This window comes from Peromyscus maniculatus, chromosome 9, assembly GCF_049852395.1.
Source record: "Peromyscus maniculatus bairdii isolate BWxNUB_F1_BW_parent chromosome 9, HU_Pman_BW_mat_3.1, whole genome shotgun sequence".
In the NCBI taxonomy this organism is placed as follows: Eukaryota; Metazoa; Chordata; class Mammalia; order Rodentia; family Cricetidae; genus Peromyscus; species Peromyscus maniculatus.
The window spans coordinates 65,117,328-65,142,811 of record NC_134860.1 but is presented as its reverse complement, the minus strand read 5'-3'; the positions used below and the strand labels follow the sequence as shown (position 1 = coordinate 65,142,811).

The following is a 25,484-nucleotide window of genomic DNA, read 5'->3' as shown; positions in this document are numbered from 1 at the left end:
CCTCTGGATCATCAGAGGCTCTTAACCATTGAGCCATCTCTCCAGTCCCCTTAGTTTGATTTTGTTTTTAGTGATGAAACACCTTCAAACATTCACTCAGACATATTATATAGGAAGTAGAAAAAAAAAACTCAGGATTTCACTAACTCTGATTTATTTCATAATTTCACAGGGGTAACATTTAATTTTTCAGCCTGTTGATAAGTGACAATGGTGAGGCCATTCTCAGGAACACAAAGCCACATGAAGTCAGGATATAGTGGCCAATAATGACAATCACTGTGGTTAGGCGGTGTTGACAAATGCATTTCAGAAAGATAAATCACCGCAGATGATGACTTTTAAAAAACACTTCTCTTGCAACTTCTTATTCTTCAATTACACCAACTCACAATCCGGAAGAGCATGTTATCATTTCAAAATCAAGTCAACTAGGTCACCAAGCACTTCTGGAATACTTATCCCAGATGTGGAAGACAGCCAGCGCAAAAGAGCTAAAATGCTTCCCGGTGGGAGCATCAGGACTGGCAGCCTGTTACATCTCTACTTGTTTCCACACAGCCTGAACAGTCAGGAGAGCATGCATCGAGCGGACAACAACTATCACGAAAATACCAAGACCCTCAGTGTGGCGAGGGGTTTCTAACTTCCAAAACGTTACTTGAAGTGCGTAAAGGGCATTGTGCCGTTTGATCCTAATGGCAGCCCATTTTCAGATGAGGAAACTGATGTTCAGAGAAGCTAAGCCACTTGCTTACAGCACACAAGGACCTACCACAAGGCTGTGCATGAACTGGGCCAGAGCTCTGCCTGGCATGTAAGTGTTGTTTGTTCATGGTGTTCTAGTGCACTTGAACCTGGGGCACACACACAAGACACTACAATTTTCAAGTCTACGTACAATTACAGAAAGCTTGAAATAGGCACACCAGTGCCGGCAGGGGAACTTGGTTTTGCTGCAAATGGGTCAGTCTAGAAACAAAAGCAAGCTGGGTGAACACTGATCATGCTGAGACTTGGTCATCAGGACACTTTAAGCCACCTGCTGTGTGTTTGAGATTTAAGGAGTTTAAAATACTATTTGCTCAAAATCAGTCTTCTACTGAACTAGGAAAAACACGTTTGAGTGATACACAGCTAGGGGAGGGCGGGTTCCCAAGGTCCCTTCCGGGCTTCTGTCCAGGTATCACTTCTGAGCATTTTGGTGTTGAGACCATTGAACTCATTTGACCTTTGCTTCTTTCTCTTTATAAAGAGTAACACAGCACCCCACACCAGTGACACACACCCCACAAACACATGCACCACTCTACAAAGAGTAGCTTGCCGCACAGATGGAGTGGGGTTTATGGGAAACACACTGCACGTTGAAGCCCTCAGCAGGTTGTGAGGTCCTTTGCTCTGCTTTGCTCACTGCGGCCAGTTACAGTCTTTGTGGTTAAACAGACCAGAGTGGCAGTCACACCACTCCGTGCACGTCCAATTCTGTGCATGTCTCTAAACGTCCATCTTTTTCTCAAAGACATCTCTCTATGGCTGCGTACCTCTTGGTAACAGACCAGGTGAACCATCCATGGGTCGAGAGACTGATATTGCAGCTCCTTCTGGAACCAGCTACATGAAGTAGAAGAAAGGTGTGTGGAGGGGGACACTCTGCAGGTGACATTAGAAACCCAAAGGCATGATGGTCCTAATTCATCTGGTAGAGGAAGGCCTGCCTCCCAGATCCCTAGTACAAGGCCTGTGACTGCTTAACTACAGATGACAGCTGGAGGAAGTTTCCAGAATCTAACAGGATTTGCTGATGTGAGACAGGAAATGTCCCGACAAACCACTCCATCTCATCTTTCAAACTTTATCGCAAAAGCTGTTTATTTCTTTTCTTTAAATAAGGTCAATTCATTCTTTTATGGTATGAGTCAACACTGGTCTTCTTGATGTGGTTTAAAACATTACGTGTGTGTGTGTGTGTGTGTGTGTGTGTGTGTGTGTGTGTGTGTGTAAAATGACAGCTTGCAGGAGTTGGTCCTTCCACCATGGGGACCAAACCTTCCTGCAGAGGGACACAGAAGAGGAAGAGAGAAAGCCATGCCTTCTTTTGTGGTGGCTCTGTAGTGACTATACAGATAGCAGAGATCCTGGGGAGAAAGAGTACGCGATCTCGTTAAGGGAATTAGGTGAATCCGCCTTCCTAATGGGCAATCCATCAGCCAGGTGATGGACCTTCCCAACAGGATTAACTCTTATGTTTTGGTTAGTTTGAAATGTTAGGTCTCCACCTAAGCAAGTGGTAGATTCCATTTTTTTCTGACCAGAAGGCAATGGTTTTCTCTCTCTCTCTTTTTTTAAATTTATTTTTAATTAATTAATTTATTTTTTGGTTTGTCGAGACAGGGTTTCTCTGTGTAGCTTTGCACCTTTCTTGGATCTCACTCTGTAGACCAGGCTGGCCTTGAACTCACAGAGATCTGCCTGCCTCTGCCTCCCAAGTGCTGGCATTAAAGGTGTGTGCCACCACTGCCCCGCTGGTTTTCTCTTAATGAGACCCAGTAAAGTCCCAATCAAGGCCACTATAAAATTCTCTCCTCTGAAGAGGTAACCCTAAAATCATTTAGGAGATGGGCTAAAATTGGGGAACAGATATAAGCCATTTTTATCATGAAAATCTAGAGATCTACTTCTAAAGCTATTTACAAAGGGATTAGTGTCTGGCTGAGGTCCCAGTCCCACCCTAAAGTGTAACCTCTATGAAGGTGACAACGAGAAATCAGGGCTCCTTTGTGGCACTCACGAGTCAGAGAACCCACTCTTGAAATGCTCCTAAACTGCCTTCTTTTTTTTCCCTAAAGATCTATTTATTTTTATTTTATGTGTGTGCTCTGCACGTATGTATGCATACCACATGTGTGCAGTGCCCAAAGGGACCAGAGAAGGTGTTGGATCATCTGAAACTGGAGTTATGGATGGCTGTGAACCACCATGTGGGTGCTGGTTTCTGAACTCCTCTGTAAGAGTAACAAGTACACCTAACCACTGAGCCATCTCTCCGGCTCCTGCTTTGCCAGTTTCTATTTCCTGTTCACATCATTACCCCCTCTGAAGAGGCTGGCAAGCAGCATTACCAACCCAGCTATCTGGCTGACCGTTGGTGTGCTTAAAGGAAACTAATGTACAGGTAGGAGTTTTAGGTATTTTAGGAACTTGGTCTTGTGTTTACTAACAATCTACTTTAGAGTCCACCAAACCAATCTACTTAGAGCCCAGATGGGACACTTAGCGGTGGTACATTCCTCTAATTCCAGAACTCATCTTGGGAGGCCTGATGCAGGGAGAGAGCAAACTCAAGGCCAGCCTGGGCTATATACAGGTGAGACCCTGTCCAAACAAAAGAAAAAAGAAAAGACTTGTTTCTAATGCTTGTCTTCAATCCTGTATATTAGAGAAACCCCCACCGTAACAAGATGAGCCTTGTCAAACACTATCCCTGCGCCCCCCAAGAGGTGGAAGGAGTCGGGGTAGCTCTCAGTTGCTCCTTGCATTGTCCCAGCGGCTATAACCCTCTCTTTCCCCCGACTCCTCCCTGCTCTCATGTTCAAAGTAGGCCTCTTCTTCTTCTTCCTCCCTTATCACCTTCATCAGCTCCAAGAAGGTGGGTAGTGGGCCCTGATCCTTCAGCTCCCGGAGCCGGCACCAGAGAACGTTGTTAAGGTTGGCCCCAGCCATGACCTGCTCCAGGCGTACCTGGTCAGCAATGTTTCGGGGAATAGCCCGTTTTTCCACAGCTCTTCGAAGCAGAGTTTCCAGCCGGAGCACGTAGGCTGAGATTTTCTCCCCTTCTTGCTGATAGGTCTTTAGGTATTTTACCTGCGAGGACCTACGGCTCTCCATACTCCCGAACACCTGCTTAAAGGCCCCCAGACACTCTTGCACGGTGGCAGATGGGTTGTCCGCCAGTACGATGTGCATGAGGTCCAGGGCGGGGCCACGGAGGCTCTCCATCATCCACTTTTTCTTTTCTGCCTCAGGGAGGGGCCACTCTTTGGCTATCTCAGTGGTCTGTTCCAACCAGACCTCAAAGGACTCCTCCTCTGGGGCAGGTACCGTGCTCCCAGAGAATACTCGCAGCTTACAGTACCTCACAGGCAGCAGAGACCTTGGGGTCTGAGCCATTGCCTGCCCCACCAAATGGGCCAGTAACTCAGACGAGGAGCAGGTCGCGGTGGCTGGAGTCACTCCCTCCTGCTTGAGGGCTCGGAACATGCCTGCAACCGTCTGCCCTTCTTTTTCGAGAAAGAGGTTCAGTCTTTGGAGAAACTCAGTGTCCTGGTTAGCGGTCTTAAAGATCACTTTCCAGACACCCCCTTTCCCCTGCACCTCACTGGGGACCACAGACATATCTGTGTCCTCCAGGAGTTCTAGTAAAACAGCATTGGTGTTGTCTTGCTTCTGGAATATCTTGCCTAGCAGTTTGTAGTTGCCCACGCACTTCAGCGCCTCTTGAAGGACCGCCTGGATGTCAGACTCACCACAGTCCGCCGGTATGCCGGTCACCATCAGTGACTTCCGGTCATCCACACTCATGATCTTAGACCACTCCTCCAACAGTGCCACTGCCATCGTCTCAGGATACGCTTTTGCGGTTAGGCCTGGCCTGGCTCACAGCTCAAAGCCTTGTGGGTGGCTTTGTCCTTTTACTTAGTATCAAGAACCAGGCACTTCCTGGGTGTCTTCAGACCCTCGGCAAAGTTGATGGATACTACAAGGTGGACGGGGGGTGGGCTGCAGTTATCAGCCCTGTGGCTCCGCAGTGGGTTCGATGCTGTTTCTGAGAGCCGTAGGCAGCTGTGTGGTGCTGACTCTCGTCACTGTGAGGCACCTGGGATAACTGCTTTTCCCGTCATCTGCTTCCTGTCACTTCGGCTCTCTCTAGTCAGTGGGGAGGCAGCGTCCACTCTAACACCCAAAGCGCTGGGGAGTCACAGAGCAAAATGGCAAGGACTCCTAGGGAAACAGGTTCATTTTTACTATACAGACCTCTACTTCCCAGGACACACCCACATTCTAGTTTGAAATGGGACTGGGGGCGGGCCAAGGGCTATGACTCCCACTGCACCTGTGTCTACCCGACTCTGGTGAGCTCCCTTCCTTCCTTACTGTACTTTTTGCCTGTGGGGACCAGCTTAAATCCCATCTCTCCACCCTGAAGCCCCACCAGTGGGCAGGATTCGAGACCTCCACCATTCGAAAGATGAGATCAGGAGACCTAGTTAAATACCTGTTTATATGTTCCAGAATGTTCCTCAAGAATCAAGGGGCCATGTATTCAGTTTCCAGCTCAGGAAGATGTCTCCCACCTCCATACAATAGTGTGTGCGCGTCTTAACTTCAGCCAAATCAAGCTGTCCTGTTACACACAAACATGAATAATGTGTTTTTAGGCCGAAAATCTAGTAATAAAGATTAATGCATTTAATAAAAACGTAACAGTTCAGGAAAGGATAAAAAAAGGTGAGTCCTGCACAATTTAATGGAACATCCTAAAGAAGATAGTTGCTACACTTCTTTGAAGAAAAAGCCCATCTAGTTCTGGGGACACTCTTCAGTCTGCAGAGGGCTTGCCTGGCATATATGCAGGAAGCCTGGAGTTCAAGTTCCAGCACCACATAAACTGGGCGTGGTGGTCCATGCCTGTAATCCCAGCACTTGGGAAATGAAGGCAAGAGGGTCAGGAACTGAAGATCATTCTTGACCACATAGGGAGCTTGAGGCCAGCCTGGGCTACATGAGAACCAGCTTTAAAAATAAATCCAACTGTACTGTGTGTGTGGGCACTCCCAGCATTTGTGAGGATGAGGCAGGAGGATGGCAAGTTTGAAGTCAATCTGGGCTACATAGAGAAATCTTGTCTCCAAAGAAGAAAAAGACATACACAAAACTAAACAGAATCATTCAAACATTTAAAAATGATTTTTAATGGGCATAACAGAGAAAAATGGAACCTCAGAAAAATAAGTGCACTCTGGAGTTACGAACCAATCGTCTTTGGCTGTGTCTAGCATGGCTTTTCCAGGGTTACACATGGTAAGTTACCAACCCAACTCTTCCTGTGGTGCTTTCAATGAGAATGGGCCCCATAGCTCATGTATTCAAATGCTTGGTCCTTAGTTGGTGGAACTGTCTGGGAAGGATTTTGGAGGTGTGTCACTGGGCGTGGGCTTTGAGATTTCAAAAGTCCACACCATTCCCACTGTCAATCTCGGTGCCCTGTGGATCAGAAAGCTCTTAGTTCCTGTTCCAGACCGTGCCTGCCTACCTGCTGCCATACTCCCAGCCACAGTGGTCATGAACTCACCCTCTGAAGCTGTATAATTGCTTTCTTCTCTAAGTTGCCTTGGTCATGATCCTTTGCCACAGAGGCAGAAAAGGAACTAAGACACTTCCTGTCATTTAAATTGGACTGGGCCACTGAGAGAAAAGCAAAGAGCAGAAAAGATGCCCACACCAGAGTGAAGTATCCATGAAGCAGCTTGCTCTCCAGGGAAAGGGAGACCTAAGAATGTAAAAGGGAGTGGTCCTGTGACAGCATGGTCACTTAGTCATGGGGATGCCTTCAGAGAAGCACCTTAGGTGGCTTTCTAATTGGCTGAACATCACAGAGTGTGCTTACGTAAACTAAGAGATTTGTAACATCACTAGACCACACATTCTTATGGAGTCACTGTGCTATACCAACTGAAATGTTGACTTGACTGTGCCTTTCAGAGACCTTTATAGGGTGTATGTTAGGATGCTACAACCATTTTTACCCTTAGCCCGAACATTTCCCATCAGTCTGAGGGAGGCCATATGCCCCAGATGCTGGCCATAACTAAGGCAGCGGCTGCCTCAGGAGCAGCTTCCATCTTCCTGGAAAATGCTAAAGGCTGTTCCAGTGTGCCAGAACCAGGGAAGCAAGGTGCTATCTCACCCTGTGCCTGGGAGCATGGGGACCTGGGACCACTCCAGACCTGAGATTTCCTTGTAAAATATGGGAGTGAATTTCCTTCTCTTGGAGTATTTGGAGGAATCAGAAATGGAAAGAGCACTGGAGGGGCTAAGAATGTAGCTCAAGTTGGTAGAGTGCTTGCCACCATGCAGGAAGTTAGACCCCAGCGTTGCATAAGCCAATAGTGGCAATGCCCATTACCCCAACACTTAAGAGGCGAAGGCAGATGGATCAGACATTCAAGAGCATCCTTGGCTGTGTAAGGAGTTTGAGGTTAACCTGGGGTTACGTACAGGACCTTGTCTCCATAACAACAAAAACAACCAAACAAAAGGCTTTGAATGCCCAGATCCACAGAAAAACTGTCATACTAAAATTGATTAGCTTGTGAGGCCTTCCCCTGAAGGTAATCCTGCCTACAAGGGATGGCTTTCAAAAAAAGAAAAGAAAAGAAAGAAAGAAAGAAGCCCCAAGTGTCTGGAGAGATTGCTCAGTGGTTAAAAGCACAAGTTTGGTTCCTAGCAGCACTCATGTGGTGATTCACAGCTTCAGTTTCAAGGAATCTGACACCTTCTACAAGGGTCCCAGGCATGCATGTGGTGCATGTACGTGCATTCAGGCAAAACACCCATATACATGTATGTATGTATGTATATATATTGAAAATTAACACACACCGGGCGGTGGTGGTGCATGCCTTTAATCCCAGCACTCAGGAGGCAGAGCCAGGCTCTGTGAGTTCGAGGCCAGCCTGGTCTACAAAGTGAGATCCAGGACAGGCACCAATGCTACCAGAGAAACCTTGTCTCAAAAAAAACCAATAAATAAATAAATAAATAAATAAATAAATAAATAAATAAATAAATTAACATACACACCCCAAAATTTAAGACCCCGCCGGGAGGTGGTGGTGCACGCCTTTAATCCCAGCACTCGGGAGGCAGAGGCAGGCGGATCTCTGTGAGTTCGAGGTCAGCCTGGGCTACAGAGTGAGTTCCAGGAAAGGCACAAAGCTACACAGAGAAACCCTGTCTCGAAAAACCAAAAAAAAAAAAAAAAAGACCCCCAAGTGAAACACCCTTGATGTACAACAGGGTCATGAAAAAATGTTTGGATGTGAGAGATCGCAAGGGTTTCGTATTTTTCTCACATAAAGGGGGCCCACAGGATAACCTGTTAAAGGAACCAGACTCTGAGGTCAAAGACCCCACTTGAATTACCAAACTAGACACATGACCTTCATAAACCCCTCCTAAACCCCTATCCTAACCTGGAAGGCTGGAGCGATGAAAGCCCTCATCTCACAGGGCCTTGGTGACGCATTGGCAAGTGAAGCTACTGGAAGCTTTTAATAAAATGCCAAGCACATCCGGTGCTGATGTCCAAAGGCCCTACGCACATGGGGTCCTCTCATCTCCTACATAAGCTTGGGGTGGAGTGTGTGTGTGTGTGTGTGTGTGTGTGTGTGTGTGTGTGTGTGTGTGTAAACTGTGACTCCATCCATCAAACTATCTCCGGCAACCGGGGGCGTTGATATCCGCATACAATCCTTCCCTAAGCAAAGGCTGACAATGGGCCTGATTTCTTGGTCACACCGCCCGGTGAGAACATGCTGCAGTAAACTGTCTGTCATAGACCAAACCTATTCTTTTTAGTGAGCATGCTCAGATCTCCCTCCGGGGGGCCCCTAAAGGATGGGCAACGCTTCTGCAGGTTTCAGCCACTCTGGAAAAACAAGGGGGGGCCTAAATCCACCAGAAGCAGAACCAGGGGTTGAGATTAAGCAAGGAAGGGCCCAAAATTAGAATGCTGGTTGGAAAAGCCTCCAACCTGGCGACCGTGGCTGGACCGCGCGCACGCGCCCCCCAAACACACACACCCTCCTCAAATCGTCACACACTTTGGCTGCGCATAATTCACAGCATGTAATCCTCCCCTAAGCCTCGATCGAGCGACCCTTAGCTCAAAGCGCTGCCGCCCTAGAGAAGCAGCATCTGGTAACCGCGGGGCTCTGGCGCAGTATGCAACAGGGCGGGGGAGCTAGGCGGGGCGTCCTGAAAACAAGATGTGCCTGAAGTGAGCTTCAGTCTGCTTAGTCCTCAACCATTTTGGGTGGAATGGTGGTAACCAGGTGTGTGTGTGTGTGTGTGTGTGTGTGTGTGTGTGTGTGTGTGTGTGTGTAGTGGTGGGAGATACCAAATCCGACCCTCCTGGGCCTCTCCTGGGGCAGTAGCCTACCTGCAGGGCATGAGACCTTCAGATAATGTTGAGGGTCCTCAGTTTCACCGTTGAGGAGCAGTGCTGTGATACGCAGCCTGCATTCTCCTCTACGCCCCCATGCACCACAGGCCTGCATCTTCCTCCGGGTCATTCCTCCCTTTCGCTACGCCCCTCTGCCTTTTTCCGTCCCCGCCATGTTGTGAGCCCCACCTCCCAACCACCGCGGCTGCAAGCAGCGAGATTATTCTCCTTTTCCTCTGCTCCTTGAAGTCCCCCCGCCCCGCAACCCCCAGGTCGTGGGTAAACTGAAGCTTTGGTGTCGGGCACTTGGGTGTCTGAGACCAGCCCTTGGCTATTTCCAGCATCACCCCTCCCCAGCGACATAGCATCCCAACGCCTGCAGGCTTGACCCTTGGCTCCCCCAACCCGCCGCCCTCAACCGGGGACAGGGGAGCTCCAGAGCCACCTCGCAAAGCAGCGAGGCAGGTGGAGGAGAGGGGCTCAGGGCCAGGATCTGCGCGCTCGGGTCCTCGCCCAGCTGTAGCTGTCCAACACTCACCCTGGCGCCGAGAGCTGTCTGCTGGGCGGCCGCTGCGCATCCATTAGCGGGTGGAGTGGCCGCTTCACTTCCGGAGCGCGGGCTCCGGGTGCCCCCCACCCCCTTGTACCCTCCCTTCTCTGTCCCCTCCCTCTGGGTCCCCTCCCTCCCTGGCCCTCCCTCCTGATCGCGCGTTCAGCCCGCCCCGCCCCGCCCCGCGTTGCCGGGAACTAGCATCCTCTGCCGCAGCGACCGCCCGCCCAGATCCAACTTTGCCGCTCGCTCGGAGGTGGCGCGGCGGCGCCGGGGGGCGTGGGCAGGGAGGGAGAAAGCAGGGTCAGGAGGAGGGACCGCGAGGGGTGGGTCGCCGGCTCGCCAGCCCTCCATCCTTTCTGTGCACCTTGCGGTAGGCAGGGAGCGGCAGCCGAGGCGGCAGCTAGAGGCTAGTGCACACCCAGCCAGGGAGACTTAGGGAACCACAGACAGACGGACGGACGGAGAAAATCCTTCCCAGCGCCCCCCGAGCCATGGCCGAGAGAAAGCAATCTGGGAAGGCGGCAGAGGACGAAGAGGTCCCTGCCTTTTTTAAAAACCTGGGCTCGGGCAGTCCCAAGCCCCGGCAGAAATTCTGCGGCATGTTCTGCCCGGTGGAAGGGTCCTCGGAGAACAAGACCATCGATTTCGATTCGCTTTCGGTGGGCCGGGGCTCAGGGCAGGTGGTGGCTCAGCAGCGAGATGTCGCCCACTTGGGCCCGGACCCGCACCGGCAGAGCCGGCGTGCCAGCGGGGAGCCATCTGTTGAATCGGGCCGGAAGGTGGAGATCCGGCGGGCCTCGGGCAAGGAAGCCCTGCAGAACATCTACGATCAGGTTGGTATGGGGGGGTGGGGACGGAGAGCGGGGCTGAACCCTGGCATCTCGCGGAGGACCGAGCATCCCCGCGTGGCGACCGGCACGCGGCGCTTGGAGCTCTGCCTCCCGCATCTGCACGCGCACCGCGCCCTGCCCGCCCCTTCACCGCGCAGGGTGCGGCGAGGCACGGGTTAGCCGGTGGGCGTCTGAGCGCCCACAAAGGCTGCCCTCGCCTCCTTGTGCCTGGGAGGTGGGGAACCCGCGTCAGGGACCAGCTGATCCCTGGGCTGGAGGCAACGAGTGGCGATTGGGGTGGACCACTGTGCTGTTCTTAAATCCTCCCGGGTGGCATCCGATTGCAGCTGTGGCTCAGTGCCCCACCCTTTTTTGATGCAGCTCAAAGAGCGCAGTGGTGGGCTGCAGTCAAGGCCGGAGGACTTTCCTGGGGTCGAGGGGGGAAGGGCTCACATGGCTCCTCGGAGTGGCAAGGTCTCCGCCTTCGGAGCGCTCCGCACCGCGGTCCTGAGCTCTGAGGTCAGGACCACGGCCAGCGCCCTGAGCCTGTCACCAGTGCCTGGACTCGGTTCACAGCCAGTTAAGAGTCGGGGAGGCCGTGATGTCACCGAGAAAAGCTAGATAGCCCATGTGGAGAACAAAGTTCTGCTAAGTGTCTCGGCAAGGGCTTCCCAGAGCGCTTCCCCAGCGCTGTTTGGGAGGCACTTTGGGAATGGGGAGAGACTACGTGGATGATATTCAAAGAGCCAAAAAGGAAAAGAAAAAAAGAGGATGGGAGGGGAAGAAGGCTTGCATTTGGAGACAAGACTCCCTGATTAGAAACAAAGAAGGCTAGCCTGGTTATCCGTGGTCATAGAAAATGTTTGACATGGTCCAGTAAATCACAGCAGTGCACATTTCAAATCGAGTGGTCTTTTTACACACATGTCCCTCTGTTTCAGGGTGACGTTTATACTCGTGTATTTTTTTTCACAGCTTTAATGTCTCAGCTGATCATTTATAGTGCACAGTGCCTTAATGCTCAATTGCTGCTTCTCTCCCATGCCCGTGGTGAAGATCAGAAACCAGTCTATGAATGACTTTATATTGAATCTCCATGTGCCTTCCCTTCTAGGGCAGGAGGAAGATTAGTCCTAAAAGTGCTTCCTTTCAGACAGCTACTGGAGAAGTTGGGGGCAGTTTGCACATGCTCACTGCGGGGCTTGCCCGGAGAATGCTACAGAGAAAGCCTCAGAGAGCAGCTCTGGGGCAATGACTGGGACACCGCGTCCCTGCGTCCTAACGCAGCAGAGTGTTCTAGCTTTTGACTCTCTTAGGACCACTTCTAGGAAAAAAAATCACTTAATTTACACCCACCCACCCATCCTCTGATTTTTGAATTTATATTTCACTAAGAGGCGACTGGAATCTAAATCCAAAAAGCTTGTTTTGTTCCAAGAGAACAATTGAAAAGTTTCTTCTTTCTTTTTTTTTCTATCTTTCTTCTTTTCTTTCTTCCCTTTTCCTTTCTTTTTTTTTTCATTCTTTTTTGAGACAGAATCTCATTCTGGACTTGAACTCATGACAATCCCAGTGCCTCCTGGGTGCTGGGATTGCAGATGTGACCCACCATGACCACCAGCTCTGTCTGTCTATCTATCTGCCTATCTATCTGCCTATCTATCTATCTATCTATCTATCTATCTATCTATCTATCTATCTATCTATCTATCTTTTCTTTCTTTTGTGGTGCTGGGGCCTGACCCCAGGGACTAGTGTGTGCTTAAACAAGCATTCTATCACTGAGCTACATCCCTAACCCAGATGTTTCAATATTGTACCTTGTAGTAAAAATGGGGTAAGTATAAAATGAGTCCTCATGGGAGCACGTTGGTGAAAGTCAAGACCACGTTGCACCGAGGTTGAGTGAGCACTCTCAAGTCAGACACGGTGTAGGGTCACCCCGACAATCTGCAGGAAACAGAACCACACCTGGAGAATCTGTAAGAGGACACGCGAAAGTGGCGGATGAGGTGACCTCTGCATGACAATGGAGGAGCCACTGGCTGGGTGACCCAAGCGATTGTTGGAACACACCCTAAATTTAACATAAACTCTAAGTTGCAAATCTAGGGAACACAGAGGGGGCAATCTGAAGACAAAAGCACCAGATCCAATCCTTAGTTTTAACCCCTGCAAATCCATCTCTGCCCCAGCTTCCTGGTCATTGGCTCTGGAGGTTGGTTCTGGCACAGGCTTTCAGCAGCCCTCTCTGGTTCATTTATCACAAAAGGGCCATTCCTGTGGGACTTGGTCATTCATAACTAGCAGCATTTACCCAGTGTGGTGCTTACAATGCATGAATTTTTCATGTTTTGCAAGAGGGTGTGCATATATGTATAATGACGGTGACTTCAGAATGCACAGTTGGCTCACTGTTTTGACAGAACCAGTGGTCATTACTTAGATTTAGCTCATCAGCGGGCTGTCTTCAGGCTTTCAAGGAATTCTTCTAGAAGCTCTGGCACAGAGAAGGGTAGATGGAGTGGGCCATGTTCCCTTCTCCTCCCTTGAATCTGTTGGTAAGGGGTCAGAGTTGCTAGGCATGATGGCATACACCTTTAATCCAGCACTGTGGAGGCAGAAGTAGGTGGCCTGGGCTACACAGTGAGTTCTAGGCCCACCAGAGCTACTTGGCAACATCCTGTTTAAAAAAGGAAGAAAGAAAAAAGAAAGAAACAAAGAAACAAAGGGGAAAAAAGAAAGGAAAAAGGAAGGAAGAAAAAAGGAAAATAAAAGAAAAAAGTATTTTGCTCACCTATGACACCAAGAATCCTCTGTTGTAGAAAGGCCAGAGCAGGCTCCTTAGCCACGTAGCTCATGGGCGATGAGAGGGCCTAGTGAATACATTCCCAGGGACTAGCGACATGAGATGCACAGAGTGAGCAAGAGTGAACACAAAACCCTAGGAGTGGCTTGCCCCAGGCTTCCAGGTTTGGGGGAAGGGGAAAAGCCAGTAGAGGGGTTAGGAACGAGGAGAGTGTCCATCTTCTTGCTTCTCTTTCCCATGTGTGTGACCAGAGGCTGGTTTGGGCTGCAACGAAACCATATTGATCCTGAGCCTCTTGGGATAGAGAACAGACAGACAGCTGTTTCGCTGTGTTTGTCAGGCTCACATCACTATAAGAAAACACCTGGAGTGGGACACTTATGAAATAAATACAGATAGATCTGCTTGGGCTCATGGTTCTGGAAGTTCAGGCCCAAGATCCGGTTGCCTTATGAGACTGGCAATGGGGATATAACATGGAGTAGGGGGAAGGAGGGAGGAAGGGAGGGAGGGACAGAGAGAGAGAGAGAGACAGAGAGAAGAGAGCCCCTTTGAGGGCACACCCACAGTAACCTTGGGAGTTCCTATCAAACCATACATCTTAAAGGTCTGTAACAGCACCTCCCTGAGGATCCAGATTTCACCTACAAACCTTTGGAAGACACTCAGTGCTTAACCATGGTAGTAGTCCTGCTTGCTAGTGAACGTGGGTCTTTGAGCCCCACCCTTTCTCCTGGGATCCTTCTCTTCTAGTAGAGATGCATTAGGTCAGAAACCTCCTCTCATTCTGGGATACTGGATGCTGAACCCCTTTCAAAGAACTTCCAGGCCCATTTAGCCATGAACAACCTGTGCAGACCACAGAGGTGGGGAAGGAACTGTCCTCTGGTCCAGGGCAAATGCCAGTGAGTGGGCTCTATAGAACTCTGCTGAGCTTGGCAGCATCTTGCTGTGGCTCAAACATATCCCCTAAGACCTTTGCTGGCAACTTAATTCGTTGTGTAGCGCCATGTTGGGAAGTAAGGCCAGTGGGAACACCCTATCCTTATGCTGTCAACACTGATGACTCAAGAACCCGAGACTCCTGAGTTGCGTCGCTTTTCCTCTTTGGCCAATGTGATGCTTTCTCCCAGGTCACATGGCAATGATGAAGGCTCACGGTGTGTAACCTCAGTCTTAGACTTCCCGGCCTCTAGACTCAAGCTGGGGAAATGGCTCAGTCAGTAAAATGCTTGCTGCATAAGCCTGGGGACCTGAGTGGATCACCAGTGCTGACATAAAAACCTGGGTGTGGGCTGGGCACGGTGGTGCACACCTCTAATCGCAGCCCTTGGGAGGCAGAGGCAGGCAAACCTCTATGAGTTCAAGGTATCGGTCTATGTAATACATTCCAGATCTGCCTTGGGTACACAGTGAGATGTTGTCTCAAAACCACGCGGTGGATTGTGGTGGTGTGTGTTTGTAACTTCAGAGCTGGGGAGACACAGCCGGGGAGATCCCTGTGGCTCACAGTCAGCCACCCTAGTCAAAGCAGCAAGCCAGAGGTCTCAGTGAGAGACTTTGTCTCAAAAAAAACCAAGATGGATGCCTCCTGGAAGGATACCTGAGGTATCTGGCTTTCATACAGTGTGCATAGATGTACAGTCACAATATATGATCATGCATGCAAATCTGCACATGCGCATATAAATAAATACATAATAGAATAATATGAAGAACAAGGAAAATGTCTTTGTTATAAGTTTCCCAACTCAGGTATTCCGTTACAGTAGCACATAAAATGAATCGAACCAGTCACCACACCTATACAATGCTTTCTAAGATTCCTTTCCAGTCTGGATCCATAGCCCCTCTCTCCAAGCTGACTATTCCTCAGCCTTGGATTCCCAGTGTTCCACAACACCATCCCTATCCCATCCTCCTAGGGTACCCCTTCTTCCTCCAAAGGGTGTCATGTAGCAGGAATCTTAAAAGTTCTTAATAATAAAATCAAACCTGTGGCCAGTTATTGGGGTGAAGCTGGAAGATCAAAGAGACAGAAGAAGCCACAGCTAACCTCACCTGGCCAACTTCTCAGCTAGTCTTGTTTCCTCAGACTGGAAGCTTCTATGTCCTCATCCCAATGGCTCAGCTGAACTGCTGCTCGAAAGCCTGAAGCTTAACCAGCTAAAAGCTTAACCAGCCAAATGCTTCTAGTTTCTGGTCTTCACGCCTTATATACCTTTCCTTTCTACCATCACTCCCTGGGATTAAAGGCTGGCTTTCTGGGATTAAAGGCGTGTCACCATGCTTGGCTGTATCCTTGAACAGATGGATTTCTGCCTCTGGAATGCTAGGATTAAAGGCGTGTGCTATCGCTGCCTATCCTCATGTTTAATATTATGGCTGTTCTGTCTCTGACCCCGGATAAGTTTATTAGGGTGCACAGTATTTTGGGGAACACAATACCACCACGGTGTCATGTTCTAAATTCCTTCTCTTCCCCCCTCATACTCCCCTCTTCCGTTCAACATTCCCAATTCTGAGCAACAGCGAAATCCTGACGGTTCATAACCAAGCTGTCCCTTGAGATTCTTGTGTGATGACGGATGTGCAGTGGAGGTTTGTCTGGGAGCCTAGAACCAGGCCAATAGCTTCATACTCTTAGTGGTCCTCCTGCCTCAGTCTTCCCAGTGCTGGGACTACAAGTATGTCTCTACTTCCAGCTTTTATGTGAGTTCTAGGGGTCAGCTTGTAAGACAAGCACTTCATCAACTGAGACAGCTCCCCAGTCTTTTCTTTTTTTCTCCTAAAGATTTTATAATTCTTTAAATCACAACAAATCATTAGTAACTTAAAAATTCTTGTCCAGCTAGTAGATGTGCAATTAGCTAACTAACTGTAGAGGAAGAAGTGAAAGCCTGAGCTCAGATGAGACAGGATTCTCCAGCCTTTTGCCTAAGGCCTAAGCTGACTGAAGGCCTGCCAGCCTGCCAGCTGTAGGCATCACTCCACAGAAGCTCAAGAGGAAGGTAATGGTTACTGCTCCACCACCAGCCAGCCCTGGACAGACTCCATGCCGTAGACGTTAAGGCTGGGCAGAGCTGTTGCTGTAGCCCTGACAGCAGCAGGCAGCTTTTAGGTGTTCTTTGGTACAAGAGTCCCTTTCTACTTCCTTGAGAAGGGAGGGAGAGTCCGAATTGACCACTGTTTGAACGTCACCTGTGCTGTGTCTTTACCTTGGATGTCAGAGCTCAAATGAGGCTTGGCCATTGGAGCAGTGAAGAAAGACGTCACCCCTGTACCGCAGGGGGTGGTCCTGTGACTAGAGTAGAGGCCTCTTGGTTTCACCCTCGCCCCGGCCTTGTTACTAGCCGGATAATGTTGGCACATGCCTGCAATCCCAGTGCTTGGGAAGTGGAGGCAGGGGAATGAGGGGTTCACGGTCAGCCTTGGCCATGTCTAACCTGGAATTATGAAACCCTGTTCCCAACCAGCGAGATGTCTCCCTGGGTAAAGGCACTTGCAATCAAACCTGACAACCTGACTTCAGTCCCTAGAACCCCCACGGTGGAAGGAGAGGACCAACTCCCGCCAAGTTGTCCTCTGACCTCCATGTTTGCTGTGGCTGACACACCTGCTCATACACACAGTGAATGAATGTCATTACAAAGTTTTAAAAGGAGACCCTATTTCTATGACTCATTACATGGCTGTATTTCAAAACTAGGGATGTGCTCCAAATAGGTAAATGTATAAATTCTTAAAGAAAAATAAACAAGCAAACAAACCCAGCAAAAAACTCAACCCATCACTTACACGTCACATCCTGACTCTCAACCGTGACTTGTCACACGAGCGTCTCCACCGCGGGGTGTGCAGCATCCCTTTGAAACCTTCCCTTTGGTAGACGCGCTGTCAACCTCCTGGAGCTAAGGAAGGGGAGATGCACGGCTGTTTACTGACCTGGCTGCTTCGGCCTTGATAACCCGGGAAGTGCATGGACAGGGCTTCGAAAGGAGCTGTCCTCATCTGCCCTGTGTTCCTCCCAACTTGTTCTGCAGCTGGGGTCCACAGTGTGTCATGAACTTCAAGTGTGATTGACTTCTACTGGCGGAGGACCTTATATCCCATTGAAAGTCATAGCTTTCTGGGGCAGGCCTGGAAGCAATGTTTGTGTGTTCTGTTAATCCTGCACTGACTTTATGAAGCATGTGCCGCTGGGACCCTTATCTTGCAATGGAAGTATCTGAAGTTAAAAGCAATGTCCTAATGAAGTGCAAAGGGTGGGATCTGAACTTAAAACTAGGCATCTGAGAACTTCTTAATCACTAAGATGTACTGAGCTGTTCCCTGCCCTTGCTTATTTGACACAGGATCTCATTATGTAGCTCTGGCTGGCCTGGAACTCACTGTGTAGACTAGGCTACTCTTGAACTTTTAGCAATCCTCCAGTCTCTGTGGCCTAAGTGCTAGGAGTAAAGCTGTATACCGTCATGCTTGGCTCTGAATCACTTTTGTACTCATCATTTCCTACCCATCTCCGAAAGAACAATTACTGCAAACATGTTCTGAGTGACTACACTTTTTTACTATGCACTCTTCAGTGTCATTTATCAAATGGACCATTGATTTGTCTTTATGAATGTGCTCCTAATGAACGATATTCTGTCCACTTATTTTTAAACACAAGAAGTATCTTCAACTACCCCTGGGACACAGGCCAAGTCTCAACAGCATGAATGACACCCCTTTCTAAGATTAGAGCTCTGTGATGACAGTGTACCTTTTCCAGTTGCTGTCAATCATTGTCTAAGGCAGCTGGAACTGCTGTAGCAGATTACTATAGACTAGGCTTCTGGAACGCCAGGCATTCATCCTCACAGCTGTGCACTCTTGAAGTCCAAGATCAAGAAGCTTGCAGATCCCCTATCTGGGGAGAGCAGCTTCATACTCCTCATGTGGTGGAGCAGACTCTCTGTTATATGGACATTAATCTCACCGAGCAGTTCCAACTTTATAATCTAACATCTTCTAGAAGTCTCTCTCACCTTGTGATGCAATCTTAGGGATTAGGGTTTAACATGTGGATAGTTGAGGGACATACGTGGAATCCTCAACAGTCATGGCTGATACATGAGCAGTGAGGGAGTTCTTGTAAAAGCAGTGGCAGGCAGACGGGATTGCCAGACACTTGAGTTGTTTCCAGCAACAAAAAGCGTGGTGGCATAGGTCAAAAGCAGCACACAAGTGGTACCTTGCCAGGGCCAGAGCCTCCCAGTTGAGGGAGAGAACCTGGCCTCAGAGAGCCAGAGCATGTGTTGAGGGCAAAAAGCCTCGCCTTGAAGAGCCAAAGCCTGGCCTTGAGGAGAGAACTTTGCCTTGAAGGTACTTCTGGGTTTGCGGCATATGTGGGCTGGTATTCCTGGAGAAATGTCTGGAAGTGAGAAGGCTGTGTGAGGGAGGAGACAGGAAGCCCATTGCTAATCTGGCTCTGCCACCACAGGCCTGTGTGGCCTGCACGGTCCTATGACCTTGAGCTGCCACTGAGTGGGCCTATGTCTCCAAGGCTTCTTTATCCATTTTCACTAATGGATCAGAAAGAAAGCCATGCTGTTCCTAGCTGTTTTTTATAGCATAAAAGTTGCGTTGTTTTTTTTTTTTTTACAATTCAGTGCATGACACCATAACTACCTAATTCCAAACACTTTCATCACCTTCAAACTAAACCTTGTACCCAGGAAGTAGACACTTCCATCAGACCCTCTGCCAACCATGTATCTGTTCTTATGTCTGTGTCTGTGTGTGTGTGTGTGTGTGTGTGTGTGTGTGTGTGTGTGTGTGTGTGCATTTGCCTTTTCTGAACATTTTGTGTCCACAGGGTCAAAAATGTGTGGCTGTTTATTTCTTCATTAATGAGTGCAGTATTGTTGAGGTTCACATTGGTGTGTGTGTGTGTGTGTGTGTGTGTGTGTGTGTGTGTGTGTGTGTGCACTTGCCTTTTCTGAACATTTCATGTCCACAGAGGCAAACGATATGTGGCCATTTGTTTCTTCCTTATCTTACTGAGCGCAGTATTGTCGAGGTTCATGTTGTAGTTTGTGTGTGTGTGGTGGGGGGAGTTTTCTTCCTTTTACTGGCTGAATAATATGCCTCAGTTTTGTGCTTTTTTTTTTTATCTGTCCCTTAATGGGCAGTAGGGTCATTTTCACCTCTTGGCAATTCTGAATAACTTGGTGCCTCACAGTCTTCTCAAAGTAGAACCATGTTCTCCACTTTCTTGGATTCTACCTTAGGAGTTTAATTCCTGGGCTCTACGGTAAATAATTCTAGGTTCAGCTATTTTGGGAACAAGACCACTCCTTTACATTTTATGTCCTCGAGAGTGTGTCTGCAGTTTTTCCAACACTGGTTATTTCTCTTTCTGTGAGTTTGTGGGATCTCTGGGTGGTTTCATTCCCATTCCCAGTAACACATTGTCCTGCTTGCCGGGTGTTCATGTGTCTGTCTAAAAACACCTCTGTTTTTAAGTTTGATCCCTTGTCTTGTTGAGTGATAAGAATTCTTTACATATTCTGGATCCTGCCTCTTTATTGGATAGATGATGATTGTTTAGTGCTAATTCTGGGTATCAAACCTAGGACTTTGCACATGACAGCCAAGCCCTCTATCACTTAGCTGTCCCTTCAGCCATGGTAGATGGTTTCTGATAACATTTTTTCCTTTTTCAGGTTACTTTTCACTTTTTATTTTGTTTTGTTTTTAGTTATGAGCACATGTGAGTCTATGTCTCCCTGCGTGTGCATCGTGTGTGCAGGTGACCTCAGAGGTCAGGAGAGGATGCCGGATCTCCTGAAATGGGAACTACAACTGGTGGTTGTGAGATGCCCTCATGGTTGCTGAGAACCAAACCTCAGTCCCCTGGAAGAGCATTGAGCCATCTTAACTGATTCTGAGCCATCTCTCCAGTTCTGTTTTTTTTTTTTTTTTAACTTTTTACAATAGTGTTTTGTTTTGTTTTTTTTTTTTCTTTTTAAGCCTACAGCACCCAGTATTCCCAGGTGGTCTCCCATCCAAGTACTAACCAGGCCCAAACCTGCTTAGCTGACGAGATCAGGCGCATTCAGGGTGGTATGGCCGTAGACTACAATAGTGTTCTTGGAGGAGTAAAAGTTTTAAATTTTAATTTAGTCAACTTATCTCTCTGTTTTTGCTGCACTGTCCTTAACTGTGCTCAGAACTACAGAAATGCCTGGAATCTTTCCTGGAGCTTGGGGCATCCCTCCCGCAATCACTATTACACCACCGAGTCCTCAGGGAGCCTTGAAATTCATTTACAATAGCTGGGTGTCCCCCAGAGGCTTTTTGCTCTGAATAATGAGCCTTCTATCTTCTGGTCCTGCTCATATAAAAAGGACTCCTTCATTATTCCTGTGCATATGCACATCTAATTATATAACTATGATATTTAATATATACAATAGATTAAAATTGTGTGTACATAAACTGTATACTTAATAATATGGAAAAATTGCTTCCCAAGCAAACAGCTTTGGAATGCCAGGCGTGGTGCTGAGAAACAGTGACCAGCAAGTGGAACTTAAAACTATCAAATTTGGAAAACTGTATTCACTGATTTTTTTTTCCCTGTTGGAGTAAAACATATATAACACAAAATTCACCATCTTAATGATTTAAGTGTGCAGTTCAGTGATAAGTGCAAACATATGTTTACTCATTCATCAGAATTCTTTGCAGTGTGCAGATCTGAAGCTTTGTCCTCATTATACTACTGTTCTTTGGCACAAATACACACACACACACACACACACACACACACACACACACACACACACGAACTTGGCAGCCCTGGTGTGTTCTGGTCTCTAAACTCTCAGCACTGCACGTGTGCCCTATCTGGAAGCTGCACCGTTACATTCCTGTAACTGGCTGCTTTCACTCACCATGACAACATGTTTACTCGCGTTACAGCATGGACAGAGCTGCCTTCTTTAGACTGAATGCTATTTCATTGCTAAGATTACATTTTTTGTCCTCACGGTGCTGGGATGAAAGCCAGGGCCTTGCACATGCTAGGTAAGCACCTTCCACCAAGCTACACTCCCAGCCAAAAACCACATTCTATTTATCCATCCATTCACTCACCTGTCAACATGCTGAATTATTTTGTTATGAATGTGGTGTGGAAATGTCTCTGTGAACTCCTGATTTCAGTTCTTCTGAGCATCTACGCAGAGGTGGAGTTGCTGGATCATTTGCTTTACTTACAATTTTTATTTCTTGTCAGACAGGGTCTCATATAGTCCATAGTGAGCTTTGAACTCATTATGTCACAGAAGGTGACCTTGGACTTTGGGATCCTCCTGCCTCTGCATCCTGAGTGCTTCCAGGCATGTGCCACCACATCCAGTGTATGCAGCTGGGGATGGAACCAAAGACTCCCTTTGTAGGAGCAGTCAATGCTCTTCATGGCTGAACCATCACCAGGCCTTTATTTTTTAAGTGTATATTTGTGTGTGTCTCTGTGTGTGTATGTGCATGTGAGTGCATTGCCCGAAGAGACCAGAGGCAAGGGATCCCTCTAGAACCTGAGTTTCAGGTGGAGCCATTCAATATCAGTGCTAGGAACAGAATTTACGTCCTCTTCAAGAGTAGTGCATGCAATTAACTGCTGGGCCATCTAGCTAGCCTGTTTTTAGTTTTTTGAGGGGCCACGAAATGTTTCCACAGCAGGTATGCTGTTTTATCAGTAGAGCAAAGGGCTCCTATTTTCCCACTTCTTAGCCTTTTAAAATCTTCTCTCTCCCTCCTTTCCTCCCTTTTCTTCTTCCTTCCTTCTCTTCCTCCTCCTCATTTGAAATGACATCTCACTGTGTTGTCAACTCTGGTCCCCAGCTCTTGGGCCCAATCGATCCTCCTGCCTCAATCCTACTCTGCCCCAAGCAGCTGGGAGTACAGGTGTATACCACTATACTTAGCTGTTGTTTTTGTTTTGATAGTAGCCATCCCAGTGGGTGTGAATTGGTATCTCTTGGTGGGTGTGATCTGCATTTCCCTAATGATTTGACTAGAGTGGTCAATCACGCTTCCTGGCCATTTGCACATGTTCTCTGGAGAAAAATACCTGTTCACTCCCTTGACCATTTTTTTTTTGTTGGATTGAACAGTTACTGTGTTATAGAAATGTGCCCATGTGTTATTAGTAACCACTTCACAGACACATGGCGTGCAAATATTTTCACCCTTTCTGTAGTTTTCTTTTCACTGTATTGATTATGTACTTTGGTGCAGGGAAGTTTTAAAGTCAATTTTGATTTTGGAAGCTACATGACAAGATGACCTTAGATGACACTGATATGCTGTGGTTGGAGTTGAAAGTGAACTTACCACTGCCTAGAATCTCTTGGAAAGAGAGTCTTCATGAAGAATCGTTTAGATGAGGTTGGCTTGTGAGCATGTCTGTGGGGGAGTGTCTGGATTGTTCACTGATGTTAGAAGATCCAGTCCACTAGGTGGTGCCATTCCCGTTATAGAGGGGTTTCCATCTTCCTTTGTTCTCCCTCTCCCTCCAAGACCTCAAATAACCCCAGCTGGCCTTGAACCAACCAGCTACGTAGCTGGAGATGATCCTGAACTCCTGATCTTGCTACTTCCACTTCTCACCAGGCCTGATTTGTAGTTTTTGTCTCAATGGAGTGTGTAAATGAGGATTGGTGTGATGGATTCTACTCTCTCGTGTTTTATCTGTTTCTGTTTTAGAACAATCTTGGTCTTTCATTGTCAGTCACAGTCCATCCCTGTCCACCCTTCCTCATCTCATGCCCCATCTCCCTTCAAGGCTGCAATGAGATTTCCAGGCAGGACCTGCTTTACCTCCTGACCTTGAGCTTGTCCATCAGCGGAGAGCTCCACCACAGAGGATTAATTGTAGCACATCAGCTAAGATATCTTCATAATGGCATTTCTTACAATAACCTCCAATTGGCCTGTGGTATTTTTAGTTGTGTCCTCATTGGGTATAGTCTGAAGTTATCATGGATCATTCAATAATTAATCACTGAATGGAATTATCCAGGTTTAGACAGAATCTTCTAGAGCAATATGGAAACATTATAATGCTTCTTAGGCTGTCTTAGGATTTCTATTGCTGCGATGAAACACTATAACCAAAAAGCAAGCTGTGGAGGAAAGGGTTTATTGGGCTTACACTTCTACCTTGTGATCTGTCACTGAAGGAAGACAGGGCAGGAACCTAGAGGCAGGAGCTGATGAGGGGCCACAGAAGAGAGCTGCTTACTGGCTTTCTCCATTTGGCTTGCCTGGCCTGCTTTCTTATAGAACCCAGGACCACCTGGGGTGGGTGGCCCCACACACAATGGTCTGGACCCTCCCCTGTCAATCATTAATTAAGAAAATGTTCTACAGGCTAGCCCATAGCCCAACCTTATGGAGGCATTTTTCAATCCAGGTTTCCTTCTCTCAGATGACTATAGTTTGTGTGAAGTTTACATAAATCTAGCTAGCACACAGGCCAAATAAGTCTCTGGGCACCCCCCCCCCCATGTTTTAAACTCAGTCTTTAAGCTAGTGGGTTCCATCATGACACTGTCATTCATATGTACCATTGGACCTTGCTTATGTTTGTATTTCCTCCCCCTTTTCAGGTGTCTGGATGTTTTTTAGGGTAGTTAAGATGTAAAGCCAATGGTAAAACTCACAAATGTGCAAGTCCCTGGTAATAAATAAGATATTTGCATAGAACCTGCACACAGCATCCCGTCTACCTCACACCAGCTGCAAATGACCTGCAATGCCTGCTGCAATATGAATCGCGATAAGGTGCCATTTGGGGCGGGGGTATGAGAAGAGGGCAAGTCCGTAGGTGATCTGTGCTGACTTGTCCCTCTTAGCCCTAACCACGTGGTATGCATCAGTAATAATATAACATTGTTTTTATCTGAGTTGGTGGAATCCACAGGGTGGAACCTGCAGAGCCAGAGAGCCATGCTCTGGGTCCCAGGATAAGGACATTTAACATTATTATAGCTATTGTCGGGTGGCCCTCACATGTGACTGTGCGTTTAAAACTTTGTAAAGTTAGACTTTTATTTATGTATTCACCGTGTGAGCCCACGTATGGTCACCTGTACTAAGGCATATGGGTATGGAAGTCAGAAGCCAGCCTGCCGGAGTTGGATATCTCCTCCCACTATGTGGGTCCTGGGGACGGAACTCAGGTGGTTAGATTTGCTTTAAGACACTTTTAGCCTGCCGGGCCATCTCACTGGCCCTGCGACTGTTTATTTTCGACTCCCTCAGCCGTTCCTGAGGAGCAGACCCATCTCCCATGATGTTACCATCACTTGATAGCAAACTACTTGCCAGTAATGTGGGTTATTGAACTCTTGTAATTTTCTTTTCCTTAAAAAAAAAAAAAAAGACTTATTTTAATGGTGTGTGTGTGTGTGTGTGTGTGTGTGTGTGTGTGTGTGTCCACAGAGACCCCCTTGGAGCTGGAGTTACAGGTTTTTGTGAGATGGGACTGCTGGACTCTGAATTCAGATCCTCTGACAGAGCAGCAAGCACACCTAACTGCTGAGCCATGGCTCCAGAATCCCTTGTAATTTTTGTTGGCCTTTTCCCTGGTGCTTGTAAGCTGAGCATCTTTTCATATGGTGCCTGGTTGTTCGTGGCCTTTCTCTGGTGAACTGTGTATTTATAATCTGTTTCCATTTTTCTGTGGCGAGGATAACTGTCTTTTTAATTTGTGAGCATTGCATATATATTTTGGACATCACTGCTCACACTCTTCAGCCCACTCCAATGCAGCTTGTGTCTCTTCCCCAAACTTGTCAGGTTTGGTAAATTCAGCAGCTCCGCCCCACCACTGTCTCGGTGGATAGCCCAGTGTTGTGTCATCTGTTGTTCATTTTCTCTTTGTGGCCACAAAATCCCCGACAAAACAACTCAAGGAAGGAGGGGCTTGTTGTGGCCCCCAGTTGGTGGGTGCAGTCCATCATGGCGAGGCAGGCATGATGGCGGCAGTGGCAGAAGCAGCAGCTGGAG

At 47.9% G+C, this 25,484-nt stretch overlaps 2 protein-coding genes and 1 pseudogene across 3 annotated transcripts in view; 1 reads left to right on the top strand and 2 right to left on the bottom strand.

Moving 5' to 3' along the window:
- Nucleotides 1–387: 387 nt before the first annotated feature.
- Nucleotides 388–9,921, bottom strand: Pnma2 (PNMA family member 2). Of its 2 annotated transcripts, none has more exons than XM_042285063.2 (3): nt 9,765–9,921; nt 5,276–5,404; nt 388–5,001 (listed from the first exon to the last, which is right to left on the bottom strand). In XM_042285063.2, exon 3 carries the CDS (start codon nt 4,615–4,617, stop codon nt 3,523–3,525), a length of 1,095 nt encoding a protein of 364 aa, XP_042140997.1. In that variant the 5' UTR covers nt 4,618–5,001; nt 5,276–5,404; nt 9,765–9,921; the 3' UTR covers nt 388–3,522. The 2 variants fall into 2 exon arrangements, with proteins under 2 accessions (XP_042140997.1, XP_042140998.1); XM_042285064.2 differs by lacking the exon at nt 9,765–9,921 and adding an exon at nt 9,224–9,646.
- Nucleotides 9,922–10,066: 145 nt separating this feature from the next.
- Dpysl2 (dihydropyrimidinase like 2) overlaps nt 10,067–25,484 on the top strand; it is a 103,352-nt gene continuing 87,934 nt past the window's right edge. Inside the window, exon 1 of the mRNA XM_042285062.2 lies at nt 10,067–10,612. Coding sequence (XP_042140996.1) covers nt 10,271–10,612 — 342 coding nt within the window. The 5' untranslated portion in view covers nt 10,067–10,270. The remainder of the gene's footprint in view (nt 10,613–25,484) is intronic.
- On the bottom strand, nt 20,434–20,542 carry LOC121832485 (5S ribosomal RNA; annotated as a pseudogene).

Bases quoted from the DNA above. Each gene is read 5' to 3' on its own strand.
- Pnma2 (XM_042285063.2), bottom strand. From the start codon at position 4,617: ATGGCAGTGGCACTGTTGGAGGAGTGGTCTAAGATCATGAGTGTGGAT.